This window comes from Eleutherodactylus coqui, chromosome 9, assembly GCF_035609145.1.
Source record: "Eleutherodactylus coqui strain aEleCoq1 chromosome 9, aEleCoq1.hap1, whole genome shotgun sequence".
Classification (NCBI taxonomy): domain Eukaryota; kingdom Metazoa; phylum Chordata; class Amphibia; order Anura; family Eleutherodactylidae; genus Eleutherodactylus; species Eleutherodactylus coqui.
Genome location: NC_089845.1, coordinates 117,410,270 through 117,432,597, shown reverse-complemented (window position 1 = coordinate 117,432,597; position 22,328 = coordinate 117,410,270). Strand labels below are relative to the sequence as shown.

General features: G+C 42.2%; 1 protein-coding gene across 1 annotated transcript in view; it reads left to right on the top strand.

The window, feature by feature from the left end:
• VPS13B (vacuolar protein sorting 13 homolog B) overlaps positions 1–22,328 on the top strand; it is a 968,736-nt gene that overhangs the window by 794,180 nt on the left and 152,228 nt on the right. Inside the window, exon 40 of the mRNA XM_066578394.1 lies at positions 17,651–17,847. Coding sequence (XP_066434491.1) covers positions 17,651–17,847 — 197 coding nt within the window. The remainder of the gene's footprint in view (positions 1–17,650; positions 17,848–22,328) is intronic.

The following is a 22,328-nucleotide window of genomic DNA, read 5'->3' as shown; positions in this document are numbered from 1 at the left end:
GGATTTTCGCCGCGAATTACGCGGCGGAAATCCGTTTGTGGGAAGGAGGCCTTAAACTGTGAGTATTGGGAATTAACCTAATTGTCTGGTGTAGCGCATTGAAAAGAACTGATGGTGCACTGCAGAAATGTCAGAAATGGGAGTAGGAGTGGAGAACACGGGTAAGGTGGTAGAGAGAGATGAGGGAGGAGATATAGTGCGGTGCAGCACTGTGGAGAGCTTTATGGATGAGCATGATTAGTTTGAATTGTATTCTCTATTTGAGGAGCAACCAGTGCAGTGACTGGCACAGGGTGGAGGTATCAGTTTAGGGACTGGCACAGGGAGGAGGCATCAGTTTAGTTCCTGGCAGAGGGAGGAGGCATCAGTGTAGTGACTAGCAGAGGGGAGAGGAATCAATGTAGTGACTGGCACAGGGAGGAGCCATCAGTATAGTGACTGGCACAAGGAGGAGGCATCAGTGTAGTGACTGGCACAGGGAGGAGGCATCAGTGTAGTGACTGGCACAAGGAGGAGGCATCAGTGTAGTGACTGACACAGGAAGGCGGAATCAGTGTAGTGACTGGCACAGGGAGAATGCATCAGTGTAGTGACTGGCACAGGGATAATGCATCAGTGTAGTTACGGCCACAGGGAGGAGGCATCAGTGTAGTGACTGGCACAGGTAGGAGGCATCAGTGTAGTGACTGGCACAGGAAGGAGGCATCAGTGTAGTGACTGGCACAGGAAGGAAGCATCAGTGTAGTGAGTGGCTCAGGGAGGAGGCATCAGTGTAGTGACTGGCACAGGTAGGAGGTATCAGTGTAGTGACTGGCACAGGGAGGAGGCATCAATGTAGGGACTGGCACAGGGAGGAGGCATCAGTGTAGTTACTGACACAGGAAGGAGGCATCAGTGTAGTTACTGCCACAGGAAGGAGGCATCAGTGTAGTGACTACCACAGGGAGGAATCATCAGCGTAGTGACTGCCACAGGGAGGAGGCATCAGCGGAGTGACTGTCACAGGGAGGAGGCATCAGTGTAGTGATTGGCACAGGGAGGAGGCATCAGTGTAGTGATTGGCACAGGGAGGAGGCATCAGTATAGTGACTGGTACAGGAAGAAAGCATCAGTGTAGTGACTGGCACAGGGAGAAAGCATCAGTGTAGTGACTGGCACAGGTAGGAGGCATCAGTATAGTGCCTGGCACAGGGAGGAGGCATCAGAGTAGTGACTGGCACAGGAAGTAGGGATCAGAGTAGTGACTGGCACAAGGAGGAGGCATCAGTGTAGTGACTGGTACAGGGAGGAGGCATCAGTGTAGTGGCTGGACAAAAGAATAAGCCTCGCTGCTACATTCTGGCTGTATTGGAGAGAGGAGAGTTTAGTGAGTGGAGGACTGATAGTGAGTTGCATTATCTGAATAGCTATCTATTATACTATCTGAATGATAGTTGCTCACTATAAGTCGACTCACGCCATTTGGCAGTCTCCTCAAGGAGAAACAGTACTTCCCCAGACCATTGTGCTGTAACATGTCTCATTATCAAGTGGAAGAATAGTGTTGAGTTTTCAATTTACTCAATCTCTTAGATACTTTCACAAAACTGTTTCTGATCTTGGACTACATTATAGTTCAGAAGTTCAGATTCCTTGAGGCACAAATATCTTTTAGGCCTCCCTCACACAGGTGTTTGACAAAGAGCTGCGACTTTACTTTCACTTTCGGCCACAGCTCCATTCGGCCGACAGCGGGGTTTAGCATACCTCTTCATTGATGATGTGCGCTAAACGCCAAAAAATAGAACAGACTCCGCCCAAACAACGCCGCGATCGAACGGCTGTCTGGGAGCATTTTACCGTGATTAATGTGGTGCTGAAACGCGAAACTAAGTGCCTGTGTGAGGGAGGCCTAAGATATATGGTATCACTGGTCAATCTGAAAAAAGGAAAGCAACTAGGGTATAGTCAATACTATAAGTAGTCTAAAATGTAAGATGCCCCGTATCACTGCTGACACTTATTTTTTCCATGTTCTTACTTTTTTTTCAACATTTCCATTCGTTAACCATAAACAGATGTTTTCTGAAGAAGCTTCCTCATTTTGGTAACTTCTTATCTCAAATAATGTAACATTTCCATCCTCCATTCAAGCCTGACTTCCAGCAAATATTTTCGTGTATTAGTCCCAATCTGATGCAGTGCCTAATGACTGCTCATTCTTATTTATGATGTATCACAGCACACACTGATACTTTGGAACAAGTCAATATTTGTTTGTTTGCACAGCTGGATGCATTCTTCTGTGTGTAAGAAAAATGTCCTGCTGGAAATCCGCTCTGTAAAGCTGTGATGAGATTATGTTCCCTTATCATTGCTGTCTGGGTGGATCCTGGGATTTGATGGACCAGTGATGCCCTTTTACATGGTGTTCTATGGATCATGGATAAGATATATAAATCTAAGATTACCTGCTCACGTCCTTCGACACAGTGTCATTTATTATTTCTTCAATGTGCATTATGAATGATCCTTGGAGACATAAGTTAAAGGAGATGTCTCGAGGAAGCGGTGAATTTTTTTTTTTGCCCAGTCCCCCTAATTAAACATACATTACTAATTACCCCTGTAAATTACTTTCCTAGCTGGTTTCTACTTACCGTTCCAGCGTTTCAGCAACTTATAAAACTTTTTCCCAAGATGTCCGCCAGCTCTTTTCACATCGCTTGCTGTAGCCCGACGTGCGCGCTCCCGAGACGCTACCAGCTGTGTCTCCATGGCAACCAGACGCCCCGCAGCCGCCGACCGGACCCCAGGAATGAACATGGCCGACCTGTCACCCACCGCCAGGCAGCAGGTAACCGGCGCAGCCCCCCCCCCGGCCTAGCGACACCCCCCCCGGCCCAGCGCTAGTTCCCCCGGCGCAGCGACAGCCCCCCCGGCCTAGCGACAGCCCCCCCCGGCCCAGCGCTAGTTCCCCCGGCGCAGCGGCAGCCCCCCCGGCCTAGCGACAGCCCCCCCCCCCCCCGGCCCAGCGCTAGTTCCCCCGGCGCAGCGGCAGCCCCCCCGGCCTAGCGACAGCCCCCCCCGGCCCAGCGCTAGTTCCCCCGGCGCAGCGACAGCCCCCCCCGGCGCAGCGGCAGCCCCCCCGACCCATCACTTACCAGGACAGCTGGACGGCGGGACAGCTGGGCGGCTTCTCCGGACAGCTCGGCAGCTCTGCACCTTCCTCTAACAGAGGAAGGTACAGAATGGCCGCTCCAGCGCGCTCCCGAGCAGTGACAGCTCGTCTGCGCATGCGCAGAAGAGCTGTAGCGGGGAGCACACTGAAGCGGCTCGTGCTGAATGGAGAAGACCGGACTGCGCAAGCGCGTCTAAAAAAGCAAGCTGCCGGCGAATTTAGACGGAACCATGGAGACGAGGACGCTAGCAACGGAGCAGGTAAGTGGAATAACTTCTGTATGGCTCATATTTAATGCACGATGTATATTACAAAGTGCATTAATATGGCCATACAGAAGTGTATAACCCCACTTTGTTTCGCGAGACCACCCCTTTAAGTCAGGGATAAAACAAAATGCATCTTAATGTTTCCTCCCCATGTGGGGAACATTTCTTTTATTGAAACACTTGCCATGAATTGAACATGCAGTTTAACTTGACCTTAAGAATTTTATATTACGTATAATTGATAATTCTGTCCTCTTAATACAGTTGACCCCATTTTCTACCTACTGGCTCAGACTAGCTTACAAGGGGAACAGCTGAATCCCCTAGTGGGTCCTGAGTCAGGAATAGGCCCACAGCCCCTCACATGCATGAACAGCATACGATTGCTGCACTACAGTACATACACTGTAGGCAGTGTACAAGAACTCGACCAGCTGGCCTGTACATCCATGTAGTAAACTGTCTATTTCTATAGATGCATAGGCTGGGTGAGATGACAATTGAGCGTAGCCTGCCAGGAAACTTAGAGTACTTATTTCTTTCCTTTGCCCTGATTTTACTGCAAATCGATACAGGTTTCTAATAGATTGATAATAGCCGCACGGTTTTACAGAACCATGCAGCCACTGAAAATCAATTTGGAAACTGTTCCGCCTTGCAGTAAATCTGCATGTCTGTGCAGTTTTTGGACAAGTTTTGGCTGTTTTATGTGGTGTGACCCTATAAGGGATATACCATGGATGCGAATAGTGGGACCCTCGCCTATCCGGTGAACAGAGGTCCACCAAATGTTGTTTCATCTACTTCAGTGGAGACAGGCTGCATGCATTGAAGTGTATGGGGAATGCAGCAGTTGGTATTTTATGAATGTGTATCACGTAACATTTGCATATTCATTTGCAGAATGAATTTTACTAGAGTGTAGGTGGTGGTGTACTCTGGTTACAACATCTGTGTAGGCTTGAAGTTAAATAAACCACGGGCATGATGCTGCACCACCTAGGAAAACTCCTGGAGTCAATTCTGGGCCGATAGGAAAGGTATTTCAACAAGAGCTTGTTTGATGCTCCTTGATGTTGGGCACTGCTGGCTAACTTTCCATTAAACACGATGGATTCCACAAAGGATGCCAAGAGACGGAAGATGTGATAATTGTACATATATGGTGTGTAGATTCAGTTGTGATCATTGGAAAGTGGTCAGCAGCGCCCAACATCAAGAAGCATTAAACACATTTAAGTGTGAATTTGAAGTCAAGAAATGACAGGAAGGAGAGCTCCTAGTAGGTGGGAAGAAACTTATAAAGGCATGCATGCTTCTCTGAGAAATATATGTAAATGGAAAGATAGAACAAATGCCTCACCAGTCATTGTTGCAAGCCCTGGTAAAAGGTCAGACATAAACTTGCAGGAATGCTATCTTCTAAAAGGTGGCACTGTAGAGGCAGTTACATCTTTCTATTTGCATAAATGATATTAGAAGTTTCATCACACCTACTGGGTGCTCTCCCTAAGGAGAAACGTTACCCTTTTTGACCTTTACAGCAGCTGAAACAAACTAGTCAAGTTATAGAAAACTGTCATAGATTATTAGAGTCTCCAAGAAGTGATGGAGCACAATCCTCTTCCCCAGATCCAAGGGAATGGCAGACTAGATGCAAAAGAGAGAGCAAAATTTATGTGTGTATTGTTGCTATACCGCATTATCTACACCGTCAGCAGTACAGTAGAGTTGCCATTTACTTGGCCACCTTCTAATGATAATGAGATGACATTGCTCATACTGTTCTATACAGTATTCAAAGTGAGTTGCTAAAAACTGTAATTGTCAACCTATGGTGACTTCTCTTTTTTGTTCTCTGTGTCCATTGGTTGGTCCATTGAAGTCTGAGATATAGAAAGAGAGAGATGCTCTTAACCAGAACCAAAAGCCTGATCGGGAGGACGCTCCCTACACTGACATCCTTGAGGGTATGACTGATGGACATTGCAAATGTAAAGATGGGTATTAGGCCTATGATTAGTCAGAATTCAAGATCCTGTGTTTGGTTAGTGGCTAGATGGTCAGGTATTGTTTTGGCATGTGCTCTGTGATACCTGTCACAACAATGTCAATACAGCAGAGTTGCTATGCTAAAACACCGGTCAAGCCAGTTTTTTATACTAAAACTACAGCCCAGATGTGATTTCTGTGGAGTTGCCACTCATCATGTAGAGTAAAGATGGTGGTCCCGAGACGTGACTAGTCCCCCATTGTCACAGTATGATAACATGAAAAAGACACTCAAAAATATATGTTTGGAATTAAAACATCATTTTTTGATAATACGTTACATTTAATAACAAACTATGGAGGTGGATAAGATTCCAAAGGATGTTCAAGGTATGATATACTTTAAAGATAAGTGTAAGCAGATTTTACTATTTAGGGTCAAATATTTATCCACACAAGACTTATTAGTTGCATAGCCAATAATTCACTTAAATGACCTCTTCTAAAAATATCAGGCCACATCTTTACCTTGGAAGTCATTTTTGTGTTGGCCTAAACAGTTCTCTCTATTCTAGCATTATTTAACTACTGTTGGGGTATCTGAATATTGATTTATAACACAGTCTTTGTTCTCAGTAGGCTTCAGGTAATAGATCCATATTACTAGCTGTCTGAACTGTCAGAACGTTTAATCTTTAAGGGATCACTGTAAATAAAGATACCGTAAATAGATTTGCAGGAGACAGGTGTCCACATCAGTATTCAGCCTTCAAGCTGAGGTGAACCTGCCAGGGAACTTTGCATCATGGAAATGTATTGGCCTCCACGTGACAGATGCTCCCGGCTGAAGTTGTTTGGCAGGTTGATTTGTACTTATGTATTGTAAATAAGCGGCAGATGTGGGCTTCCAGCATATTGCCCACATCGAAGGTAGAAGTTTATGGTGTCAGGTTGAAATAAAGGTCACATGTACCTGAAGCAAGGTGAAGGTTGCAGAAAACCCTGCTTAGTTCAGGCACAGGCCGAAGGAGTACCTGACCAGACCTGGTTACCCGGCTGCTTTACTGTTCCGGAGGTTGCAAGTCCATTTTGTTTATAGAAGAAGCTATGGGGTCATGTGGTTAGACCAATGTGCCGTTGATGGATGGCTCTTGAACAACGCCCTAACATAGGGACAGCGCTGTGCCAGTTGTTACACTGGGAGAAAGTCATGGCAGTTCCACGTTGCTGAAAACCCTTTTTGTTCAACCAGATAACTTGGTATAAACCACCAGCAATGTAGTCAGTAGGAAGCCAGTGGCTCTTGCGAAGGGATGGAAAAAAATAGCCTAAATGATTCTCTGGGTCTGATACATTAAGCCAAACTCTTATCATCAGTCCTTTTAATATAGCATGCAATGACCATTATTTCACACTGCCCCTTCTATAAAAAATAGGCCTGAGCTACTGTCTCCCACGTCTTATTGCTCGGGGTGCCTTTAAAATTCCTGCTTCAGTCTGTGACAAGAGATTCTATGTCCCCCTCAATGCAGTTTCTGTGATAGGGTCCATGTAACACCATCACGAACACAGATAAATTGACTAGTCTCCGACAGTATAAACCAAAGTAGATGTGAGCTGGTCAGAATTGAGATGACATGACCTACTGAGGAGAAGGAGGTAAGCAGTTTCCGACAGAAAGGAATAACTAACCAAGGTAACACTTTTGTATACTTGGAGGTATAGCTACATAATGATTGAAGAATAAAAAATCACCAGAGTGGACCTTTATGGATTCAACATAATTCTCCAGAGTTGATGTGTGACCTACAGCCGAATTCCTCTCCTATGTGGGAGAATACAAGGCACATAATGGATCTTAGTTTCCAAATAGTTTTTAGCGGAATGTGCAATATTTTACAAATTTTACAGCATATCCTTTTTTGCTGTGGAGAAGCAGCAGACTTCACAACAGATTTCATCCCTGGCAATGCAATAGGTGAAATCAACAGTCAAATCCTACAAGTTGTGTTCTATCGTGTATTTACTGCTACTTTTGTAATAAATCTCTAAAATGATAGTGAGGTGACTCTGCTCATTCTTTCCCAGTCTGTAGAGCAAATGAGCTGAAAAAAAGATAACTGGAAACGTTAGCTTATTGTGATTGCTCTAATGATCAATTGGAATACAGGAATTCAAAATTTTTTATATAGTCTCATAAAAAGCAATAGTTGTATAAAAAAATGTAATAAAAACCTGATTTGAAATATTTCATTCTCTGATGCTGTATTTCCTTTTGAAAACTATCCTAAGGCAGATTTCATATTCAAAATACTGCAACTTTCTGTAACAGTTTGCTATGTGTTTTTAGACACTTTCAGTCACTTCTTCTGACTCATTTAAAAAAAAGGTCGTGCTGTAAATTGCGCAAATTGCGCCAAAGTTTCGATGCTATTTTTTGCATAAACTAGATAGTATAACTTTAGACTAGCCAGTCTTAAAATTTGACAAATTTACATCAAGCTGTGAAGAATCCGGTAGATTTTAAGACTGTCTTTTATTTTTCACTGTCTAACTTTTTAGACAGTATTAGTAAATGTGCCCCCCTGTCTCTAAATCCGATTTCATTCTTAGAATCCTGCTGTTTAACTAGTGTGACTGTAAGTCTTTTTTTTTTCCTTTCTGAAATGAGATTTAGAGATTACGTAGCAAAATTGTCCATTTTACATCGCACACCTGTGACTTGCTCCGCTTATGTTGGACCCGATCTTATGATAAACTCCTGGTCATTTTTTCATATTATTATTATTATTACAGAAATGAGGGACAGAAACTAGAAAAACATGAGACCGTAATAAAGAAAGAGTTACATATTTCATTGAAAAGGTTAAAAAGTATTTCTCAGGGCTCTTGAATTACCATGTTGAAATACCAAGGGAAAATAAAACCTGGGCTGGGATTCTTGTTTGTACTTAGAGGGCTTTCCGGACAGGAAGGCAGTCTTGATGCAACATAGTAAGCCACAATACCAGTGGGGCATACAGGTGAAATGGCTGCAGCTGTACCCTTCGTTTCACTGTACAGCAGCTATACGCTGGAATGTTTCCTGAAAAGAAATCACATTCAGTTAGCTCTTGTTCCCAAGAGTAGATCATATTAAAATGTTATAAAATCATGATTTCCTGCACTTGAATTCTTGTGGTTTTGCAACTGGTTCCAGTATTACAAAGAAGGAGATTCTGTGGCTTGTATGAGCTGATATATGAATTTTGCCTTTTGTTCTTTACCAGGACATCATGTTTTATTAGACAGTAGACGATATTGTAGTTTTTTTGTAGATTCTTGCCTTTCAAAAATTTAGCAAAACAGTGTGTTTTTGGCTGCAGAAAATATCTTCTGGATTAGTCCGCTACTGACCAAAAATCAGGACTGAACACATATATAGAGTATCCCATAACTGCTGTTTACCAGGAAATGCATTGATGATGTGCAGAGAGCAATCATCACCTCCTTGTGTAAAAGAAAAGTGAAATGATTGTGAAAACCACGAGTACAAACTGTGGTCTGCAACACTTATACATAGTTGGAGCTTCTGCATGATCCGATTGTTTTCAGCCATTGTAACTGCATATTGAACTGAGATGTAAATTAGTATAGCCCCCTAAAATTGGTCATACCCCCTTCTAACCTGTTCAACATATACAGCTTCTAGATCCAAGTAATTGTATAATTGTGGCAAAACATTTCCTCTTGTTTTTCTTGACAAAGTTATCATGATCTAGAAGAAAATATTAGCTTCTTTTCCCATTAACAATTGCCCCATTCCTGTCCAGACTACGTGTGCAATCTGTTTGGCTTATAGGTACTGCTTCATGCTACTAGTAGTCACAAGGACACCAGCAAATGCAAAGCTAGAGAAGAATCAGTCAGGACGGGTAAGGAGATAGTAGTTGTGACCACCACCTGCAAAACCATTTTCTTTCTGGGGCCTGTCTTGCTGTTGCCTCTCCAGTGCACCCGTTTTCACATTTGTTTGCACCAAAGCAGAAGAATTCACAATTGCTTATGCTTCCTATTTGGAAAATTGATATCTCTGAAGTTTAATTAACTTGAGGTATACTGTGATGTTTAAGTCATCCCTTAAAGGGGTTGTCCCGAGGCAGCAAGTGGGTCTATACACTTCTGCATGGCCATAATAATGCACTTTGTAATGTACATTGTGCATTAATTATGAGCCATACAGAAGTTATAAAAAGTTTTATACTTACCTGCTCCGTTGCTAGCGTCCTCGTCTCCATGGAGCCGACTAATTTTTGGCCTCCGATGGCCAAATTAGCCGCGCTTGCGCAGTCCGGGTCTTCAGCAGTCTTCTATGGAGCCGCTCGTGCCAGAGAGCGGCTCCGTGTAGCTCCGCCCCGTCACGTGCCGATTCCAGCCAATCAGGAGGCTGGAATCGGCAGTGGACCGCACAGAAGAGCTGCGGTCCACGAAGGTAGAAGATCCCGGCGGCCATCTTCAGCAGGTGAGTATGAAGACGCCGGACCGCCGGGATTCAGGTAAGCGCTGTGCGGGTGGTTTTTTTAACCCCTGCATCGGGGTTGTCTCGTGCCGAACGGGGGGGGGGGTTAAAAAAAAAAAAAAACCCGTTTCGGCGCGGGACATCTCCTTTAATTTTTTTGAGTACTGTATTTTATAGAATTATTCACCTTTCTACGTAGATTAGTGATCCTAACATATTTTGTAAGGTGACCAGATTTTCCCATGGTCGAAGCGAAACAGAGGGGTGTGGCTGGGGGCGGGGCTTAGCATGACGTATGATTTTACCTCTGTCATTATAAAAAGTACAGGACTGTTTCAAAAAAGACAGAGAGCAAATTCCGTAGCATTTCTACAGCCAAAAAAGTGTGAAAATCCATGCCATTGGTGCAGATTGTGACTGGAAAACAGCCACGTATCCGCAGCTGATTCAATACTATGTGGCGCCCCCCTCACCTCCTTTGAAGGCACCCCACTGTCGGCGCCCCCCGGCTTCTGGTTCCCAGCAACCTAAAGACCTAAAGAGGCCTCACCTGACCAGCGGCGCTGCACCTGACCAGCAGTGCTGGGAACTGGAAGCTGGGGAGCACTGACTGCCGGAAGCCTTCGGAGGAAGTGAGGGGGAGTGCCAAACAGTATGAAATCAACTTGCGGGTATGCTACTGATTTCCAGTCAAAATGGTTTTGGGATGCGGAAATGTTGTGTAAAATGCTGTGAAAATTTTCACTGCAGACATTCCACAGCATTTCTGCCACATGTAAACATAGTCAGCTTGAGATACGCTGCCTCAGTAGTAATAGTGACCCCACAGTGGCCTCAGTAGTAATAGTGACCACACAGTAGCTCTAGTAGTTATAGTGATCCCCCACAGTAGCTCTAGTAGTTATAGTGATCCCCCACAGTAGCTCTAGTAGTTATAGTGATCCCCCACAGTAGCTAAAGTAGTAATAGTGACACCCACAGTAAGTATACTTACCTGCCACTCGTCGTCTTCTCAGCTCTGCTCCGAGCGAAAGTGTGTGTGCCCACAGCAGCGCCTCCTCCCTTCTCCCCTTCTTCTTCTGCGGAACCATGGAGGAGAGTTCAGGGGAGCAAGATCCTGGATGCAGACACTGCCGTCAGTGTGTGCATCTGGCTGCAGCACCGCTGAGTGATTACTAGTCAGGGAACCACAGCACCCCGGCTGGTAATCACTTTAATGGGGACAGACATCCTGAAAGCAGGACAAGTGGCTGTCCCGCCTGGGACCCTGGGGAAAGCGGAACACCGGGTCCCAAAGCGGGACTGCCCCGCCTAAATCAGGACATCTGGTCACCTTATATTATGCGTGTTTTAAATGCTGCTTTTAATGCCATCAGAAATGCACACTACTTTCCAGGCCAGATATAATAGCACAACCCCTGTCTGCCATCTTAGTTGTGAAAGAGAAAGCAGTCCATATGCTCTCTATTATTGTTTGGAGCACCCTACATGACCATTATCTTGTGAAAGACAACAAACCATGAGACGTCTTACCCTGAAGCATGGACTTCTACTTGGGCATGACTCTTGCAGACTACACATAATCTGTAAAATTGAATAGACGTGCAAAAGTTTTTTTCCAGTAAAGGGGGGGGGGGGGGGGGGGGTACTTTAATTCCAAAAACTACTACTATTGCACATGGGCTGTATTTGATACTGGAGATTGTCTTCTTTCATATCAATAGAACTGAGATATACAGTACTAGACAGAACCAGCAAGCAAGAATGGATGGAGTTATTTCTGGAAATATGCAACCATTACCATCAGTATATTAAAATATATTGCTGAACAAATTACAAATTATTATAGGTTTCATGGTCTGAGAGGTGTTTGAAGAATGGCCCTAAATATTTGTAACCAATATAAAAATCTACACATGTAAAATCCATAGTTCTATAAATTATTGTACTTCTTTCACGGTAGGAGAGTTGTAAATGGAGATCCCTTTCCATTCTTTCCCTGCTATGACATACTGGAAGGTGAATTCAATTGGACACAGGTCAATAGTGTGATTTTGCAAGTACGCCTCTGCTCCATTAGATTCATGTCTTCTAAACCAAAGCCTGTCATCACTGCTTCCCCTCAGTGCAATTGTAAGTTTAGATATAACCTACTCAAACCGTATGAAGTGAGAAACACATCTGCCATGTTCTGTAGAGAAATACTGCACTTAGGGAAAAAAGAGAATTACTGCATGCTGCTTTCCAGTTTTTGGATCCTCATCAGAAGTGTAATGGATTGATATAACAGATTGCATCAGCACCAATCAAGAATCACTTTTCCATAAATTGCTAGATACCATCTTAGCCTTTTCAGGAGGAAGTCAAGTAAAGAACCTAAGACCTGGAAGGCTCTTGTGCTCATACTATGAGATGTTTTCCAGGCTGAACTTGGCAGGTGCATCTAACAAAGGAACCTGCATTGATTAGAACACAAAGTAAGCAATGTGGAGTAGTATGAGAGATCTTTTTCTACATCTCTGATTACCGAGTGAAGCAGGAAGCCATTTTTTTCCTTTACCTTGGAGATCGTTTCTTCTTTAAGTATATTTATTGAGCTTAATGCATAAAATAGTTCTAGCAATAACTTTTGACATGTGACTTTTGTCAGCTCAGAATTACCTTCAGCAGGACTGATACAGATCAGTGTTATAGGAAAAAGCCTCGGACCAGATTACAGCTTCCCTTGCCAAGATTTCCCTTGTCTCAAGACATGTACGTTTTGTTTTTCTTTAGCCGAATACATCGAAGATTTGTATTCTAAGGAAGCTGGCCGCAGAACAGAAAAGAGAGTAGAAACAGTCGACAAGCAAGCAGTTTATTCATCCTCAGGAAGCCAGGCTTTTATAATCCCAGCATGAACTGGCGTTCTCCACCTCATACAAGAGTATATTGTGTTCTGCGTCCACTTCTTCACTTAGGTGGCCTGTATGAATAAGATAAAACACACTCACTTCCTGTCTTCAGTGTACATCTAGTAATACAGTAGTTGTTACTGGAACAAGAACCGTGTTCTCTCCAAGGCAAGCCCACCCTGCGAGAAGCGCAATCGAAAGACGTTCAAGATAGAAAGAAGGTTATTAATAAAGAAATAACAAAACAGTGATCTCTTCAGGGAATACACAGCTTATATCAGAACCATCCAGCTGTGTGTGCCTTTCTATATTTACACTGTGGGTTTTGATGAGATTCATCCTTGATCTTGTAACAGGTGGTTCATTCTGGAACGCTCCGATAAAGTCCTCATCAGTCAGTTCATTGTTACTCGTGTTATTACAAACTGCAGTCTGCAGCCTTGCTACTTTATTCTTTGACCCTTTGCGGTGAAGGGATCCTTCCGGAAATACTTCTAGTGTTAGATTTTTATTGCTAACAGTTTGACCCAAGGAAGATGTAGGATTCAAAGGACAAATATCGTCGATTGTAGGAAGATGTTAAATGTATTTTTAGGAGTCACACCCAGAGTCCCTTTCCTCACTAAACAAAGACTTTGTGTGAGTCTTTATTGAATTATAATTTCTTATTGTGCTGTTATATTTACATGTGCACAGTCTTATTCTGGTGAGCTCAGACAATTCTGCTTTACATTTATAAAACAAGACATCATTGAGTGAAACAAACCATTGTCTGCCGTATTATTTGTCATGGGGTTGTTTTTCTGTCATCACCAGATTCTTTAAAGCTTACCCGCACTTTCAGATAAGTTTTTAGAATAAGCTGCTGTGCGTGTGCATGAGGAATAAAACCATATCTAGCCAATTATGTGTCTTGTGTCCTCCATTTATCACAAATTTGCCCTTTGCAGGCTCTATTTTCAATGTTCCCTGAGCTGGCGGGAGGGTCTGCTGCTTCTATACACGTGTATATATATATATATATATATATATATATATATATATATATATATATATATATATGAAAAAAACTGCAGATTCTGCTCTGTGTTACACACACCCACACATAACTGCATCATGTAAGACCCTAGGAAATTAGCGTGCAGTGTAGATGAGATTCCAATAGCTGTGTAACAGTAAATAACTCACAGCAGCAACATCTTCATCCTTCTCCCTCCTCTCTTCTCTCCATAGACATCTATGTGCAGCGTGAGTCTTTACCTTCCTCTACTTTCTGTTCTCCAGCTTATTATCTCTGTTAATAGAGGCAGACTTTGGGAGGAAGTGGTCAGCACTTTAGATGGGTTTTTTTTTAGCACAAAAGCGTGATTTTAAGTAAAGTGATTTGCACTTTTGGTAACAATTGGCTGACATAGTAACACAAGTTTCTCAAAATGTGATCGTTTGCGTGTCTGCACTTCATTTCCCGTTCTCTTTTTCATGGTTTTTCCATCTGTCTCTTCTCACGCTAAGGTTTTCCCTATCTATCTCTTCTGTCTCTAATGGTTTCTTCATCCCTTTCTTCCATTTAATGATTTATCCATCCATCTCTTCTCTCTCTCATAGTCTTTCCATCTCTCTCTCTCTTTCTGATGGTCTCTCCATCTCTCTCTTTGCTCTCTGATCCCTTTCTATGATGATCTCCCCATCCTTTTCTCTCTGGTTTCTTCATCCATCTCCTCTCCTCACTTTCTGATTGTTGCCCCGTTACTCTCTTCTCTGTCTCATGGTCTCCTCATCCTTCTCTCTGTCTTCGATGGTTTCTTCATCCATCTCCTCTCTCTGATGGTTGCTGAATCCCTCTTTCTTCTTTATCTGGCAGTAGGCTTCATTTTCTCACTGCCTTAGAAATGCCATTATGAATGCTCACATGTCACTTCTATTGAACTCCCTAGCATGCATGGATATTGCAAACTGTAGTTCAACAGTGACATAAGTAAAGGCTGTCTCATACAAATGTATGGTCATAGCGTATTATGTTGTACCAATATCCCATAGGTGGCCATGTTGCTGCTCTTACTCATTGCGTAAATTTCACGCACAAGAAAAATTGCATGTTCTATCTTGGCGCGTATTACGAGCACATACACACCAAGAAAGGCAGCAGGCAGCCAGTACACATATTAAAGCTAAAAATAAGTAGAATTTTTTTGTTTTTTATGTCATTGAGTACTGTCTACCATCCTCCATGCATATATATCTTGCAGCCTGCACACTGTGAGATACGCTTGTGTGAGCCCAGTGAAAAGATGTAACAAGTCTTCAGCAGTTACTGTAGATTTCCATTATAAAAGTTTTCACAAAACTCAACTCAAGCGACATCATTGTTTACCTACAGAATGTCATAATAAGAATAATAATCCCATTGAAATCAATGGGAAACACTTGCGATCCTCTGGCGCACATGAAACATACCTGAGGATTGCAATTTCACAGAAGTGATGCAGAGCGCCTCGCATCCACGTGAAAAACGCACGTTGGCAAGTGCAATATCGGGCCGAATTTCTTGGCCCGATATCGTGCTCGCCTGTACGAATCCGGTCTGACAAAGTATTTTTAAATATATAAATTAGGGAGCATAGCTTGTCATTTTTTCTCTTATGAAACAGAAAACGCAACTTTGTTTTTAGAAATATCAAAACTGTTTAATTTCTTTGAAAATGTATAGCTTACAGTTTGTGATAAATTTTATGACTTGTTTCTTCCAGTTTGTAAAGTGTGCCCCTCCCATATAAACATGAAACTGTACTATATACCTCTCGTGAAGCTTTGTAATTACAAATATTCTCAATTTCCTACATTTTTAGCACATTACTTTTCTGAAAAATTACATGGGGCCACTTTTATCCCATTATACACTAAAGATTCCGAGTTATGCTTGGTAACCCCACAATGCAGCACCATATGGAGCCACACAGAATACTAATGGCAGAGACTCTGTGTGCCTACATTGTATTGAACATGGCCTGACATTGTAATCTTCATGTACAGCAGAGGTCCCCAATCCTTTTTTATCTTAAGAGCCACATTGAACTTTAAGTGGTGGTCAGAAGCCACATTTAACCCCTTGAGTGGCGGGTTTCCTACCACCCTGTCAGACCCACCAGGGCAGGCTTTTTAAAATGGTCTAATCATTGAATTTAACAAATTTTGCAGTTGCGTCTCAAGAGCCATAACTTTTTCATTTTTCCATTGACATGGCCATATAAGGGCTTGTTTTTTGCGAGACAAGTTGTGATTTTTTTAAACAGGGGGGAGGAAAAAAAGAAATGGGGAAAAAAGAAACAAAGGGGCCATGTCATTAAGGGGTTAAATAATGTATTAACTTCCTTCTCTGGGTCATTACGACGCATGGATACCACATGTGTGATTGTATTTTTGATTTTTTACAAAGTAAAGGGAGAGAAGTGTTATTTTTTTTTATCATTTTTTAACTTTTTTTTTGTCCCTTTAGGGGACTTCCACAGGGACCCATCAGGACCCCCTGATCACATTCCGGGGGTCCGATGGTAACAGCCCTTTACATGCTGCAGTGACAGCCCTTTACATGCTGCAGTCACATAGACTGCAGCATGTAAAGGGTTAGCACAGCAGAGATCGGAGGTTTTCTCTGATCTCTGCTGTAAGAGCTGGTACCTAGCTGTCCTCTGATAGCTGAGCACCAGCTCTCCCTGCCACAGAGACCATCGGCTTGCTTCTGACAAGCCGATGGTCTCTATGGCAACAGCTTGTGGCATTGTGCTCTGCAGCTCCCATAGTGATACATAGCCCGGAAATCTTCCGGGCTATATCACTATCGGCAGTGGAGCTTGTCCCGGAAAATTTCCGGGGGTGCCACTCAAGGGGTTAAATGGAGAAGAGAAAGTATTTGGGTTAGGGGCACATGACGGCTTTGGCTGTGCCACACATTGCACAGCAAAAAAGGTTGCACATTGCTTCCTAAAGTAAGCGAATGCAATTGTCTTGTGACTTGCAAGTTGCCATGACCAACGCTGATTTATTTCTTCCGACTGTCAGATCACATCAACTTGCAAGTTGCAATGCTACCTCATTCACTTACATAAGGATGAGATGCAGCAAGGCCATAGTGCAATCTTACTTGCATTTAAAGTTGCTGTCTAGCCCTAGCCTAATGTGGAGAAACAAAAAATTGTGGAATTCCAAACATTTGCTGAAAAATATTTCAGTGTGAAACAGGACACTAGTGTTCTGCTAACTGAATTTGCACTGTTTGGTGCTTAGGAAATCTCATATGGTCATAACTCAGGATTCCCATGGCAAGCCACACGGCAGTCAGTTGCAAGCCACATGTTTCACTAGAGCCACTGGTTGAAGAGCCACTGGTTGAAGACCACTCATTTACTGAATACTTTACTGCTGCTTTCTATATGTAAAGCTTTGGCTCTATACTGTTTGAAGTATTGCCATTGTGCTGCGTTTGATTCTTGTAATTTTCTATCAGTGGGAAGAAATGGAAAGCTTTGGTGTCAGTGACGACTCAGTAAGCCAAAGTCGCATTTCATACAATTTGTTATGCTTCTTGATTAGCTAATTTATGTTCAGGAATGTTTTTTTTCCCTTTTCTATTCTTTCTTTGTTTTAAAATATTCCATTGTGAGTCATGCTGTGTTTCTGAGTCACTTCGTAATAATGATTTCTATGTATGGTTGTGTACTTGTCATATTTATTTATTTAGCTTACACTGAGGTCTTTTAAGGCAAGATTTGCATGCTTGCATATTTTCTTGCATATTAAATTTTAAAGCTGAAATAACTGGAATTGTCTTTGTTTTTTATAGATCCCTTGTAGCCTTGAATACTGGGATGAACTCCAGCGGTCATTTGTTGCCTTCCGAGAGTTCAGTCTATCCGAGAGCAAACCATGCGAGCTCCAGCTACCCAGCATTACCATGGTCAGCGACCAGAAGGAGCTTGTCTCTTCACATCTTTGGAGAATTGTGTTGAATAGCAATACTAACAGCATGGATGACCAGAGGTAGAACATGTTATATATAGCTTTAGTAATTGTAGCTTGATTGAATCCACCAAACATATTGTTAATGATATAGTGATTTTAACTATACAACTATACACATGCACTCGATCAGCCATACTCCCAAAATAGTTCTGACCCGTAAGGACATGGACTCCACAAGCCCTCTGAATATGTTCTGTGGTATCTGGCATCTGGTTGTGAGGTGCAGCCTACATGGATTGGACTTGTTGTCTAGCATATTCCATGATTTGATATCTAGGGGATTTGGAAGCCAAGTCAACACCTTTGACTCTTTTGTCATGTTCCTAAAACCATTCTTCAACAATTTTTGTAGTGTCAGGGCACATTATATGAACAGTATCTAATATACTCCACATGGCACAAAGTATGTGGACACCTCACATCCCTTACACCATCATATTCCGATTAATTTCCAAAGCTGAAACATAGGACCCCTCCACTTGTGTGTGAAGGTTTGACTACGAAGGTTGGACAGTTTTAACATTGCTGCTAAATTACACAAAAGACTCTTGTATACAATAGTGGTTTTAACTGTATTTAATCTACTTACTGTTATAGCTTAGTTAGGGGCTGTCCACATCATCTTTTAACAATCAGTCGAGTGTATATGTTTTAACCCTTTCCAATCCACTGTCTGACCTCTGAAGACATTATGATTTAGAGCTGTACAGCTCCGATGTTGGAAGACATCCGTCGGGGTTCTCTTACTGTATATTGTCAGCCTCTGTGCTGTCTGAGCCTATCCAATGAGTCACCTCATGCAGTACTGGCTTTAGCCAGCATATAGTAAGCCTCCTAGGAAAACCAGGATACATATTGGATTGGAAAGGGTTAATACAAAAAAAATCATTAAAACATATTGCTTAGCATATACATAGTCTATAATTGGTTAAATGTACAGAAGTGCTAACACTGTCGCATGTCACATCAGCACAGGTCCGTTATGTACTTCTGTGGCCGCACTATTTACATAGCGCAGCTGCTGCTATTCCAATTGAATAACACCCTGCTATGCAAATAGTATAGTGGCACTGGGCAGTCTACACAGGAAGCATAGAGTACCAATTAACAGTGCATATTTTACCTCTCTTATTTTCACTGGGGCAGAGAAGTCTATATACCAAATTAGACGTCCTTCACAGTATAGGCGTCGTTAAAATAATTAAAGTTTATTAGACCTATATTAAAACTATGGCTTGAGATACACACACATGCCACTACGCTAACCTCACTTGTGACTTTGTCAAGTGAGTATAGGAACGTAGCTTATTAGACAAACACTTGTAACTCAGACAGACACACACGGGGCAACAAAAAGGTAGGTTCCCCAGGTAACATTCAGATCCGATCCTATATGTTAATTTTGATCTAGAAGAGGATAAGGATCCGATAATAGATCTGAAATCAGCTGCTTTCAATATTCAAGGTTAGTGAACATTTTGATTCGGACAATTCTGATATCTCCCTTTGTTAGTGATGGGAGTTTCGAAGGTATTACCCCCGGGTTATTGTTTATAAGGTAAGTAGATTCGTGATTTAGTTGTTAATCATCACATTCCTGTTTTAAAAGGTAAGTTGGTTCGTGGTTCAGCTCATTTCCCTGCTCTTTCAGCAGTTCATCAGGAACCCTATGAACCTTCCTTGGATCTAAATAGAGATGCTAAGTACTTTTACAATAGGATGTAGTCCACCAACAGGGCTACAGGTTACAGCTCATCTTTTATTATTTGGAATTATCCATTTAAGATTTAGTAGGCAGTGTGATTGTGCCTCTACTCTGTTAGTGAGAGTTAGGAAAGGTACCGAAGCTTTCTATAGCCTAATAGAAGAAACTGTCTAAGAGAGTTAGGCTGCCTGCCCACGGGCATTGCGGTATCCCACGGCGGATCTCCGCCGCTGGGGAGCAGGAGCCAGAGGACAGATCTCCGCTGTATTAACGCCGCGGGGAACGCAATGCAAAAACGCCCGTGGACAGGCAGCCTTAGGAAAGGGACTGAAGCTTTCTATAGCCTAATAGACAAAACCGTCTAAGAGAGTTAGCCTAGCCAATTTAAGATTTTTCCTCTAAGACTAGCTAAATTTAGTCTATTTAGGCGTAAGCTTTCCACTCTGAGACTAGCTGGAGTGGATCTATGGGAACTATCCATCCTGAGCTACCTTGCAAATTCATTTAGCTCCAGCGCACTTCTGGAAGGCTTGATCCATTGTGGTTGAAGCCTTGCCTCTATGTTCTATCTGCTGTAGGCTAATGTTATACCCTGGCACCTATCCCTATTGAGATGAATAGCCAATAATTAATGAATTTTCTAATGAGTGTAAACAGCGCAAACCTGTGGAATCAAGTATTTTTGAAATCCCCTTAGATAGTTGGTTTTTGCTTCTGTACACCAATTTGAAAAGCATTATAGGCAGGTACCTGAAAAAACTCCTCTCACTAGGTATGTGCTGAAATATAACTCAAGATGATCGCACTGGATGGGCTTAGTTATGCATTACACCCCATCTGACTTTCCCCATCCTATTGTGAAAATACTTACCATCTCTCTTAAGATCCATGGAAGGTTCATAAGGTTCCTGATGAACTGGTGAAAGAGCAGAGAACGCGTTGAACCACAAACTAACTTTTAAAACAGAAATATGATGATTAACAATTAAATCACAAACCTACTTACCTTATAAACAATAACCTGGGGGTAATACCTTGGAAACTCCATTAGATTTGTGGTGGTTCTTTGTGGGATAGAAAAGTGTAGCGTATCATGTCCCACAAAACGTATGTTTGACTCTTCTCTTTTCACATTACAGTCAATAGAAAACGTACGTGTAAGGCTGGGCTCACTAGCATATCAAACAGCACGCAGCACACAGCCATTACTCAATGATATTACTTACTGGCTATGTGATGCTAATCACCATGTACCATCCTGGCATGTATGCCCATGTAATACGCGGCAAGATAGGACATCCTGCCGTTTTTCTTGCGTACGTGTTTCATGCAAGTCATGTGAGTGGCAACATGGCTCCCTATGGCAGATTGGTACAGCATATTATGTGCTGTACAGGCAACCATGTGTGAGCCAGGGCCTCAAGCTTTACATTTTTATACATTTAATGTATATGATTTTGTTTGCAACTGCTTACAAAAAAAGTGTTCAGCTGCAAAACTTTAATTAAAAAGGAAGATTGTACAGTAAAAAGCATATACATTAAAAAAAGGACAGGTGTGCTTAAAATTCCTTACATCTGTATACCTTTTTTCATGTACTTTTAACGTGTGCGCTTAACATATATGAAAAATGTAATGTGAACAGCCCCTTATATATATTTAATGTAATTGATTTAGAGAAGAGACAATCAGCTGGTGTCATCCATGAATAGAAACAGAACCAATAGCGATCGTAATGGAAAATAGTGTCTGTAGAATAATCCCAGAGAAGACAAAGAAAGTGATGGTTTATCATTCCAAAGTACTGACTTGGTGAAATGATGCACAAGAAAAATCTAGAATGTGCCTCCGATGGAATCCATTTTTTTTACATTGTGAAACCATGTAAGGTTTTGCATCTGTCCCGCTTGGTGTAGTTGTATAGTACTGAAACTGTAATGCTATACGTCTGTATAAGTCATGATATATTAATATAACTCCAATACCTAACCGCTGACTGTAGGGACTCGGCTTAGTACCTATGTACTGTGCAATAGGTGTCCAAAAGAGAAGATTCTTTATACAGTCAAGTGGAAAAAGTGGCTGATGGTCCAGCACTACACTCTATGGGAATTACATGTATATTCCTACAATCAACGTTTAGAAGAGCAAAAACAGCTCTCTGTGTGCAGAGGGTTAAAAGGAATAGAAATAATTCAAATTAAGATTCTTAACTGAGTGAGTTGTTCTAGCGGCACAACTTGCCTATACAGAGCTGCAGCCACCTCTGTCCGTAATGGTGAAATGCCTCCATGTACTGGCAGGAGAGAAAGCTAGGGAGAGAGGAACCATGGCCCCGCTGAACCACCAGGTGGAACAGATCAATTCAAAGGACTTTGCAGGGCAACACATTGTTGGCCAGACGAAAGAAAGCATCACTCGGATGCTGAAAAGCCTTGTTTCGAACCAAGGTTCCTTTATTACAATCCTTATCTTATACAATCAACATTTGTCATCTATCCGCAGAATAGGTGCTAAATATTGGCTCACTGGGGTCCTTCTATTATAACCTGCACTAATTACACTACTCAACTGCATTTTTGCATCTGGTGTGCGATATATCAATTCTTATGGATTTTTGGGTGTAGAATCCGAAATTACCCTTAGAAATGATGTATCACGTAAGGTTTTCTATTTAATTTAGATTTGTAAATTTTTTTAAAAAGGTGTTTGTGCTCATTTTCTGGTGAATTATTTATATAAAATTAAATCAGTGACTAAGCTAAACTCTTTATTTGAATGTAGTACACAGTGG